Below are 10525 nucleotides of genomic sequence, written 5' to 3'. Positions count from 1 at the left end.
GCTCTGACCCTACACTATGCTTCCACCATGCTACGCGGAACAGCCCGCAGTCCATACGCGAAGAAGCCGCCTGACTTTGACAAGCTTGCCAAGCTATACCCAAAACAGCTGGGACCGCAGTGCGTCGAGCTTGCCGAGATGCTGTCGTCGTCGTCGTCGCACGATGCCTTTCTCACTCGATTGCTGAATCACTTGGCAGTGTCACTGAACAAGGCAACGGTCGAGTTCTCATCGATTTTCAGAATGGCGATGCTTGCAGGTGATTGGATGGCCTGAAAAGAGCAGTGCATCTTCAATCTGGCTTTCTGACTGCGATCAAGCCTTTGAAATGTAGAGCTTTGACCCAGGTGCTGCTTCTGCACGATTTCGGCATACACGCGCCACAAGCGGCCGATCGTCTATGTCCTCCAGTGAGCCGTAAAACAAATTGTCGGCCCGAGTGTGAAGCGTTTGGAGGCTTGCTGACCGACCAAGAGCTCCGACGAACCGACGCTTCGTGCAGGTTCCGAACAGGTGAAGATCAGGCTTTCATCCTTTTGGCTCGTCGCCGCTAACCCCAATCGGAGATCTCTTGCAGACTCAACTACGTTCTCTGGGTGCAAGATCTACTGGCTGCCTCGCTGCAGAGTAGCACGACAGGCACATCGCCACCGACCGCGCTGTGTGAAATCCCATCCCCTTGGTCCGCAGCCATTGAGAGCGAACATCGAAGCAAGCGGCAGCGAATAGAGGATGACAAATCCAGCGGGCAACCGGAAGTGGCCGTGCAGATTCTGGACATGTGAGGTTGCAAGCGAGTATGACGACGAGAGGGCCCGCTGAGATGTGAAACCACGCCTGTTTTGCAGTGGCACTGGAGCAAGCGGCATCTATCCTCTGCTGGGCTGCGCTTTGGACGACCGTTGGACATTTACCGCGACAGGTGAGCATGTCGTGCCAGACAGTGCGGTGTGCAGTAATTGATCGAACACTCCTTGGGCACAGACACCGACGGAGAATCTCTCAACCTTGCCCAAAAGATTGTGGATGCTCCTGAGAACGAGAGCAAGCGCCTGAAAAATCGCATTCGCTATCTTCTCCGCAAGAGGAGTGATAGTCTTCTCCCGTTGGACCATGCAGAAGGGACCGGGGCTGCCGAACGGGCACTGCTGTACCATGCGACGATGTGCAATCCTCCTTTCTACACAAGCACGGACGAAATGAAAGAATCTGCTGAAGCAAAGGTGGACATGCCGAGCGCAGTAAGTGAAGAGCGTGTTAGACTAAGCCCCCCCTTCACCGCTGACCGCATCAGCGCACTCAACTAGGCATGCACGGGTACAGAGAGCGAAATGATCACTCAAGGTGGCGAAGTTACCTTTGTGACACGCATGATACGTGAGAGTCTTGCTCCTGAAGCACGAGAGAAGATTGTGTGCGTTCCTCATTGGCGGTGCGCGTAGCGATACACTTTGTAGTTGAATTGACGTGGTGTCGTTGCATACTCAAGGTGGTTATCGTCCATGCTTGGCAAAATCTCCAGTGTCTCTGCATTAGTCAAGGAGCTGCAAAGCAATCGAGTAAGTCATTTGGAAATGGTTGTCTCTCCTCTAGCACAAATTGACCAAGAGCTCGTTCAGATCGACAATTACGCCCTAACGGAATTTGTGCAAGGGCGAACCCGGCGATGGGCAATTGCTTGGAGCCACCAAGCGTATCGTCTACCAGATGTGAGTCGAGACGCAAGGAGGCGCAGTGACGCGCCCACGATGTTCATATCATCCCCGTGTGCCTTTGGAGAGCGTGGCGCGAAACGTCGGACCCTCCCTGCGGACGCATGCTCCTCCGTCAAACAGAGTCTTCAAGACCTTCGAACAGAATCCTGCGGGCCACAAGCCTCGGAGTCTGCTTGGCAAGTTGGCCGAGCTGCTGCGAGGCACAGCTAAAGTGACCGAATCGTGCGGGTCCGAGCCAAGCGAAAGAAGCTCAGATCAGAAGGATGAGGGCGATAATACCGAGCGTGTGCTGCTCGATGCCAGCTTCAGCGTTGACACTTGGTCGAGAGCTGCGCGCAGGGCCAGGGAAAGAGCAGCAAAAGAGGGTCAATCGGCACAGCCTGTTCCAACGTCCACTGCACCGATTCTGTGCCTCCGCTGTGAGAGCGCATACCAAGGCGCCTCCGGGACGTCTCATGGCGAAGCTCCGGCACAAAATTCATCCGAGCGCTCGATCTGGAGCAAGACTGAACCTGGTCGACCTCTGCAGCAGACAAGCCTAGTCGTGTCGATCACTTGGACCTACGGCCACTCGCGCGCCGACTTTGCCGCTTGCTCCAATTCCCTTTTGAGAAGACTGGAGACCTCGATACCGCCTGTGAATCACACGCAGGCGTAATCGGCTTGTCATCTGCTTCGTGATCTTCCGCGGCCACCAATGCCCAAACGCGATTTGCCGATCTGCGCGAGTCTGAGCTCGCCTGACGCAAATCCAGCTTAGGACCAGAGGTGAGGTGGACGCAATGCGCTGCGAAAGCCTGCTCGGTCCTGCAAAATAATTAAATGTGTCCGATTTCTATCTGCAGAGGGGCTGCGCTGCGTAGCTCAACGGAGGCCGGATGGCGGCGCCAAATTCCGTGACAGCGCGGCGAACCTGCAGCAGTCCACTGGGCTGCGGGTTCGACCCCCGCTCTGGGAGCGTTAGTACAAGGTCGTCATTGGTGTATGCGGAACCGAGGACGTCGTCTGTGTAGGACTCGAGCATCAGACCAGACAGGCGGTCAGCCAGACAGCGGCCACCGTTCAGTGTTCAGTGTCACGGGGCGTCGGATGCTTCGGGCATCAGACAGATAGGCCACTGCCCGTCAAGATGTCCGTCCGCGTGACCTGAACCTGCGGCACGGCCAAGTGTGGCTAGCAAGCGGCAGCCCATCCTTGAAGAGGTCCGCCAGGCGAACGAGGAACACGCTCATAGAGTGGGCCAGCAACCAATTTTTTGACGCTTTCTGTTTCTCTCTCTCTCTCTCGACTTCCTTTCACACTTTTGCCGCTGCTGGGTGAGGCAGAGGCGCCTTTAGCTTGAGCTGACCGGCGCCGCCCTTACAAGCGCCGTGGATGCGGCAGACTTTGTTGCTGATGCCAGGTCGAACACGTCTTTGTGCGTCGAGTTGCCTGCGCCTTGAGCTAGCACTGGCGAGACCTGCCCCCGCGCCCGATCCGCCTCCCCAATCTATCAACTGTAACGGCGCAGCAGAATAGGGACTGAGAATACGAACATCTATTGCTGAAGTGAACGCGAAAGTGTGATCTGGCCGAGCAAATCACACGCTCTTCGCCTTGGCTTCGACCTGATGAGCAATGTCTCTGGCATCCTGACCAGCTACTTTTAGTCCGCTAACGTCCTCCACGCTCTTGAGACTCCGTTTCCATGCTTTTGCAGCCTCCTCTCGAGCTTCCTTGGTGCTCTTTCCAGCGCTGCTCAGTAGACCTCGGACCGACTGCAGCGCGGATTCCCTGTGCTCCTTTACAGCTGGGAAGTGTCTACCCTCCAGCTCGACGTAGTAGGAAGAGACATTCGAGGTTGTCTCTGGCAAAAAGTATTGAGAAGACACGACGAGGGCCAAAGGAGGCGTCAAGAGACGCAGCGGAAGTGCACCTGGGTGTTGAGCGGAAGAGAGGATGATCGAGTCAGCTTTGCTAGACTAAGTCTTCATTTTGCAACTTGCAGAATTTCGGATGCTGCCTCACGATATCGTGTGAAGACGGAACTTGCAAGCGTGGCGACACCGATGTAGAGGATTCCGGGTGTGAGAGGTTCGCTGTCGGAAACGAGCGAAGAGACGCGATCTGCGAGGAAGCAGTAAAGTGGGCGAGGGCATCGAGCGTGCCGCTTAGCTGTCAGTCACCCTTTCGCTGACAGGAAAGGCGCCGGCAATTCAGTCGCGCGTAGATACACAGCCCCACACTCACTTTCCACAGCTCTTTCCACACCAATCCATCGACTGACTCCGCTCTGCACGTAGCCCTTGAGATCGCTGAACGAGCTCTGCAAAGCGCGCCTCGCGTCCCCAACATGGCCTTCCAAAGCAGTATGGGTCTCGATCAGTGTCACTGGTGGTGTGGGTTGAGGATAGATGGGCAGCTAGAATGCGCATGTATGGAGTGAGAGTCAAAGGTCAGAGCGCGGGCGAGCACGGTGAATCGAGGTTGACCGCGCCGCGGCGTACGTACCTTGTGGGAATCGTGCCCATCAGCGAGCACAGGCATCAGCAAGGCAGCGCTGGTAGATGCACCGACTCCGAGAGAAAAGGCTGCAAATGCGCCAGTGCTCGAGCCTTTGGCTCGCAGCTGAGTGACCAGAGTCAGGAAGGCGGTGAGCATGAGCCGAGGGTGAGCATGCAGCGCGATGAAGATCTCCACTCCGAGGCACCTTCTCGACGACTACTTACCGCGGCTGTCAATGCCATCTCGATGACCTTGTTGCGTGGATGCTCAAGGCACGACGCTGGCGCTTGAAATTCCGAAGGGTGGACGCAAGATGGGTCAGAAGGAGGAATGGCGACTTCGTAGCTCAAGCGGTTGCCCTCTATCGCGAATCCCGGTCGGCTCCGCGCTTTTTGCCTTTGACGTTGCTCTGCGAAGTTCACGACGCGCTGCGCCGCGCACCAACTGCCCACCCTGTGCTTCACGGCCACAGCCAGTCAGTCTTCTTGCAGCGCATGAGCTTGGCGAGCGCCTTGCAAGCCTCTGCACGTGACTGAAATTTGTTCATCGCCCGCGCTTCATCACCTCTTTTTGAGGCCGTCCACACAGAAGAATCTGATGAATGCATCCGCCCATAGGGATGGATGCCTTCCCGCAGCCTTCCAACTTCCCTCACCCTCACGACTCGGAAGGATCTCACTCATTCTGAGCGCAGGTGGAGATCCGCTTGGTCCACGTCCTCGGGTCAACATCTGCTTTGCACGAGAGGCTCATTTCGAAAAATCGCGCGTCTCTTTCACCAAGCGGGTGCGAGCAGCAATACATCCACGCTCTCTATCCTGGCACCTCATCTCCACTGCCCCCCCTGCCGCGCCCGACCGAGCCTGCCGGCCTAGCAAATCGAATATCAGGCCATCTCTCGCGCTAGCTGCCTTTCTACGCGATGGTGAGCATACAATGGGGCAAAAATCGTTAGCCATGTGCCCGAACTGATCGATCCCCTTTCAAACAGATCATTCCCGTTCGCTGCTTCTCGTGCGGCAAGGTGATTGGCGACAAGTGGAATGCCTACTTGGCTCTGCTGCTGGCTGGAAAGAGTGAGGGCGAAGCGCTGACAGAGTTGGGCATGAGGAGATACTGCTGTAGGAGGATGGTCCTCACCCACGTGGACTTGATCGAGAAGCTCTTGCATTACAACAGTGAGTCATTGGTCTCATTGTTCTCTCAGCTCGTCGCTCGGCTTCTCGATGAGAATGAGAAGGTGCTAGGGCTTCTAGGACCGAGCGATAGTTGTCGCAATGCCCTCGTCGTCCGGACGGCGGTCATTACGAGTGGTCGGGAGGCATGGCCACCAGCTTGGCTTTTCTTTCCCTGCTGTTCATCGTCGCTTCCTACTGTCCCGGGCCCGTGACTCGGAGCTAGCTGCAAGATGCGCGCACAAAGGAGCCTTTGAACTGACTCATCTTCTCAACCGGCCCAATATTTGCAGTTCACGAGAGGCACAGCGCTTAGTTCCGTTCACGCAGCAAAAGCGCCTAGCTCTCATTCGAGATTGTCTCAATCACGCTCGTCCGAGCGACTTCCTCGTCCCGCAGCAGCCCTTCATTTCTGTACATCACTCAAAGCAGTCTCAACTTGTCGCACTAAGCGCACCACAGATCGACGTACTGCAACGCGTGCGCAGCGTCTTGACAAGGAGCTTGAGAACGGGCGTTGGGAAGCAAATTCTCCAGCTAATCTTGGTCGGTCCTTGTGTGTCTTCGCTATGCCTGGCCCATTGGAGGCTCAGGGTTGCGAATGATGAGGGTGCTCGGGCTCGATGCGTACAAGCAAGGCGTCGCGACGAGTGTGCGATCAAGGGAAGCAATTCCGAGGCGAATAACGGCTGCAGAGCGCCGTAAGGGGCGATCTGGGCGCGAAAGGCCGAGTTGACCTTCTCGCTGCTCTACGATCCACCCGATTTCGCCTCCCATCTCGGCCCGATGGAGTCGCGTCCGAGTTGGTTTCAACTCGCTCCCCGCGGTGGCTTGAGAAGAAGGCGCGTGCAGAACTCCGCCCAGAAATTCACGATTGTGGCTACGATCAGCAGGGTCGTGCTTCCTGCTCATCTCGCTCGTTGCCACTCGCCAGTGATACCGTACTGTACCGCTCGAAAAGCGTCCCACACAGCCGGGCTGGGCGCATGACTGCTTGCTGCCTTGATCTCGAGCCCCGCTCGACTACTCGAGCCTCGACTGTAAGCAGGATTTCATGGGCAGGTGGGCGGAACTCCTACGCCTCTTTTCCTGCTGCTGCTGTTGCTGCACGTAGATCGGCACGCAGCACTCATCGAGACCGCGTTCCTATAGCTGCAGCTTCCCGTCCCGATGCACGCTTTCCCCACACGTTCACTCACTCTGACTCCAAGTATGCTTCCCAACGTCCAAAAGACCGACCCGCACGACAGCGTGCACGGAGCACGTCCCACTCCCCAAACCCCCTCACATGCCATATTCCAGACAAGCCACGATCCTGGGACGATGGCGGGACTCGCTATGAGCTCGGTAGGCCAGCCGGTGCACCGCAGGGGGAAAGAGACAGTGCCGCGTAATAACCACATCGCAACGCACTTCCCGGCATTGAACTTGTCATCACCGCGATGCCCCCGTCCGCTGCATCCAAGCGCTCGTCTGGGAAAGATGAGGAGGCACCTCGTCGTCGACGGGGATGCGACGTATGGCTTTGCGTTTGTCGTCATGCGGAGCATCATCCCACACAACAACAATCAATGGCTCCGAACGCAATCGCAACGGTGCGGCGCGGCCAGCGCGCCAACGCAGAGCATTGGAGGAAAGCATGGCGGGACCAGTAGGGACGCGAATATGTAGGGATCGTGGACACCGTTTATGCGACACGCAAGCAGGCCCACATCAAGGTGACACAGGATAGAGGATGCGCGACACTTGATCATTGGCGGGCTCGTGACACGTAGTGGCTGCAGCTGGTTGAAGCCGCATCTGCTGCTTTGCCGATCATCTCGTGTAACAAGAGGTGTGCAGCGTCACTGGATCGGGGAGCAAGGCGAAACGGGAGGCGAGTGTCGGACTTCTCTCCGACAGCATCCATCCGCGCACGAACCTCCACGTTCCTGCGTCCCTGCAAGAGCATTATCCTGCTCCCTTTCGGTCTTTTCCATCCCGTTCCCGCTCTGCCAAAGAGTTCGCGGGCATGTACATCGTTGGACCCGCGGGACCATGGCATTTGAGCCCACACCCTGAAACGTATCGCCTCGCCACATCCCCGCAGCTGAAGGCGGGCGATGCGCTCTGGTGAGCAGGTGAACATAGCGATCCGGCGCATCCACAGGACCCGAGCATCTGGCTCCAAGGCTTCTGGATCCCACGATTGGGTCGGCTAGTGGGGTGCGAACGCTTTGCTGATTGAGATCGCTTAGTGGTGCTGATGAGGCTTTGCCATGCCCGCACGGCATGCGCTTCTCCGCTCTACACCCATGACCGGCGAGAATCGATGCGAAGCTAGACTCACCTGTCCTTGACAGGTGTGCTAGCAGTTTGTCTATAAAAAGCGCGTCCTAGAGCATCCCTTCTCTCTCTTTCACGTCACCCAACCCAAACCTTTCCCTCGACAATCCTTCCCCCCCTCCAGCCCCTTTCCACAGCTTCGCTCCGCTCATCGACCCAAGGAACTCAATTATCCATCATGCGCTCTACGTCCCTCATCGTCGGCGCTTTGGCCATTGCAATCGGCGCAGTCTCGGCAGTCCCGGCTCCCCAGACCGGAACCAGTCCAGCGGCTGGCCCATCGGCGCCCTTCCAGCCCTCTGGACCTGATGCTGCAAGTTGGCAGACTACTGGCTGCACGGCAGGTCAGTTCGACTCGGACGTTGCTGCCGCTCATATCGACCGTGACGCGTACTGACACGACCCTTGTCGATCGCCTAGACTTCTACCCCAACTCTCGCCTGCTCCGATCTGGCTACACAGAGGACAAGCAGGCAATGACCGTTGGAGTGAGTCGCACAAGATTCGACGCTGCGCGAAGCTTGCACTCACAGGTTGTTGCTGTCATGGTCATGTAGAAATGCTTGACGTACTGCGGTTCCCTGGGAGCATACTACGCCGGCCTCGAGTATGGGTGAGAGCGAGCGAGACATTCTGAATGCAGAGAGAAACAACAAAAAAGGCTGACTGCTTGTCTCTGTGTACTGCCAGCTACCAATGCTTCTGCGGCGACGCGCTTAACTCACCAACCGGAACAGTCGACACGCCAGCAGCCCAATTGACCAGCTCGAACGACGGTGGGTGCAACACTGTTGCTCCAGGAAACGGCGCACAGCGGGCTGGCGGTCCCAACAAGCTGCTGGTGTTCCAGAGCAAGGTTAATGGACCAGCTGCTAGAAGCGTCACCATCACCAACGGATCTTATCAGGGCTGCTACCGTGACGACCCGAACAACCGCCTTCTGCCTGCCGGTACGTATGGAATCAACGACAATACCGTGCAGGGTTGCGCAACTCGCTGTGCCAATTCGGGCTACGACTTGTCAGCCACCGAGTATAGAAGCGAATGCCACTGTGGCTCTTCCTCATCTGTTGCCCCCCCTGCCAACAAGAAGATTGACGAGTCTAACTGCAACAACTCTTGCACGGGCAACACCAAGCAGATTTGTGGAGGCGCTTCGGCCCTGTCCGTTTACAAGACCACGCTGTCCACCACACCGCCGACCGGCACTCCTCAGCAGCCTTCGCCCGTGACTGCCAGGAATGGCCAGAAGTACAACTTCATCGGGTGCTACAAGGACCGCGCTGACCCCAACCGAGCTCTTGACGGAGCAGCGCTCTTCTCGAATGCCAGGACGATCCAGGGCTGCATCACCACCATGGCTGACCGTGGCTTCAAGTACGCGGCGCTGGAGAATGGGAACGAGTGCCGCGGTGGCAACACTTTGCTCTACAGCAGCACTGTCGGTGCTACGTGCGACAAGCCGTGCAGCGGAAACAGCGCTCAGACTTGCGGTGGCAGCGTGTACAGCATGAGTCTCTATCAAGTAGCGGCTTGACCAGCAAGATGACGAGCCATGCAGACGTGCCATGTTTCTCGCGACCTTCTCAACTCAAATAAGCGCACGTTCGATTCATCATGACCCGACTCGGTCACCTCATCAGATCCCCACATTCGCGATGGTCTAAATGGTCATGACGAGCTCCTCGTTTTTGCAAATTGCTTTTCCGTACTCCTTTGCTCGCGACGATAAGTCACTGATTGGAATGCCCAAGTTCGAAAAAAAAAAATAAAAAAAATCCTTCTATCCTCTTTCGTCGCCTGCCTATCCTGTCTGGCTCATTGAGCAAGAGGTGCTGATGAAGGATCAGCAAGTGATTTGAGAGTCACTGCATGGCTTTGAGATGAGCTTGGCGTCTTGCTTGCTTGACGGTGTGCTTGAAGAACAAGTTCCCATGCTAACGTCAAAACACGTCGCGGCGGATATGCACATGAATGCAAACACACGAATCACGATTGTTCGAGTCGCTGATAGCAGGTTGAGACATCGAGCAGAGGGCAATTGATCAAGATGCGTCATGGAGTGGCATGATCGCGATCGGAAGCAAGCTCTGATGCACGCCGAGAGCATGCCTATACAAAGCACAGCGCGAATCGCATTCGGAGGTCTCAATCGGTCAAGGAAAAGACGGAAGGTGCATGTACATTCGCGATTGCTGCCGCACGCGTGCATACTAACGGCTTCGTCTGCGTAGACACGTTTGCGCGGCACTTTGGCAGCCTTTATCATCGATGGACCACTCAAAGTACAACAAAGCCGGCTCGGCCCTCACTCTCAATCAGGGTGCAAAGACTTTGTGCGGCCAGAAGCTGACGATTCCAAGTTGCAATTTCGAGTGCCATATACATGCCAGTATGCCGCGTTGTGATCGACTGCGCGCGCGGTCCGCTCAAGACACGCTTCGCTCGCGGCATGCAACTTCCTGCCATGATGCGCTCAATCCTCGCTCAACAAATGAAAGCAATCACGAAGCACGAATGCTGAGCCGCGCAGTCAAGTGCTTACGGCCGGGCGGTGGTTGTGGATCTTTGCCGGAACAATATGCGTTCGATTCGATGGCAGGCCGTATATCGTTCAGGATTTTTGGTGCGTCTGCCCTTTGTCGGCGCAGCTGATCAGCCATGGAGGACGAGAATCCTGTCGCTGAGATCCGAGTGAGCTGTTGGGATGCCTACATAACTCGCACCTATCGGAGATCAATGCCGACGCACAGCCAGCGGAAAAGGAATCTGAATCACGCATGGCGCTCTGAGCTTTCTTCAAGACTACCGGCGGGCGAGGGAGAA

At 56.6% G+C, this 10525-nt stretch overlaps 6 protein-coding genes across 6 annotated transcripts; 3 read left to right on the top strand and 3 right to left on the bottom strand.

Moving 5' to 3' along the window:
- Window positions 1-27: 27 nt before the first annotated feature.
- Window positions 28-2373, top strand: IE81DRAFT_344347 (hypothetical protein; the record flags this gene model as incomplete). Its single annotated transcript, XM_025515799.1, has 10 exons — window positions 28-119; window positions 200-259; window positions 335-410; window positions 503-513; window positions 578-781; window positions 849-922; window positions 985-1241; window positions 1308-1414; window positions 1490-1709; window positions 1780-2373. 10 exons carry the CDS (start codon window positions 28-30, stop codon window positions 2371-2373), a joined length of 1695 nt encoding a protein of 564 aa, XP_025373029.1.
- A 644-nt stretch (window positions 2374-3017) lies between these two features.
- IE81DRAFT_128712 (hypothetical protein) lies at window positions 3018-4592 on the bottom strand. The gene is made up of 5 exons (XM_025510254.1): window positions 4424-4592; window positions 4206-4322; window positions 3945-4116; window positions 3723-3821; window positions 3018-3642 (listed from the first exon to the last, which is right to left on the bottom strand). Exons 1-5 carry the CDS (start codon window positions 4439-4441, stop codon window positions 3296-3298), a joined length of 753 nt encoding a protein of 250 aa, XP_025373028.1. The 5' UTR covers window positions 4442-4592; the 3' UTR covers window positions 3018-3295.
- A 48-nt stretch (window positions 4593-4640) lies between these two features.
- On the top strand, window positions 4641-6177 carry IE81DRAFT_319707 (putative DNA-directed RNA polymerase II chain RPB10). The gene is made up of 3 exons (XM_025512808.1): window positions 4641-5124; window positions 5191-5377; window positions 5668-6177. Exons 1-3 carry the CDS (start codon window positions 5122-5124, stop codon window positions 5688-5690), a joined length of 213 nt encoding a protein of 70 aa, XP_025373027.1. The 5' UTR covers window positions 4641-5121; the 3' UTR covers window positions 5691-6177.
- Window positions 6178-6368: 191 nt separating this feature from the next.
- IE81DRAFT_128529 (hypothetical protein) lies at window positions 6369-7072 on the bottom strand. Its single transcript, XM_025510253.1, has one exon. The coding sequence runs from the start codon at window positions 6925-6927 to the stop codon at window positions 6427-6429; it is 501 nt and encodes a 166-aa protein (XP_025373026.1). The 5' UTR covers window positions 6928-7072; the 3' UTR covers window positions 6369-6426.
- Window positions 7073-7762: 690 nt separating this feature from the next.
- On the top strand, window positions 7763-9391 carry IE81DRAFT_128522 (WSC-domain-containing protein). The gene is made up of 4 exons (XM_025510251.1): window positions 7763-8043; window positions 8120-8187; window positions 8257-8312; window positions 8390-9391. Exons 1-4 carry the CDS (start codon window positions 7878-7880, stop codon window positions 9234-9236), a joined length of 1137 nt encoding a protein of 378 aa, XP_025373025.1. The 5' UTR covers window positions 7763-7877; the 3' UTR covers window positions 9237-9391.
- IE81DRAFT_128525 (hypothetical protein) lies at window positions 9391-9845 on the bottom strand. Its single transcript, XM_025510252.1, has one exon. It carries the CDS (start codon window positions 9807-9809, stop codon window positions 9546-9548), a length of 264 nt encoding a protein of 87 aa, XP_025373024.1. The 5' UTR covers window positions 9810-9845; the 3' UTR covers window positions 9391-9545.
- Between the last annotated feature and the right edge of the window lie 680 nt (window positions 9846-10525).

Source organism: Ceraceosorus guamensis (assembly GCF_003144195.1).
Source record: "Ceraceosorus guamensis strain MCA 4658 unplaced genomic scaffold IE81scaffold_3, whole genome shotgun sequence".
Classification (NCBI taxonomy): Eukaryota; Fungi; Basidiomycota; class Exobasidiomycetes; order Ceraceosorales; family Ceraceosoraceae; genus Ceraceosorus; species Ceraceosorus guamensis.
Note: the sequence above shows the minus strand (reverse complement) of the source record. Positions and strands in the feature narration are given on the sequence as shown.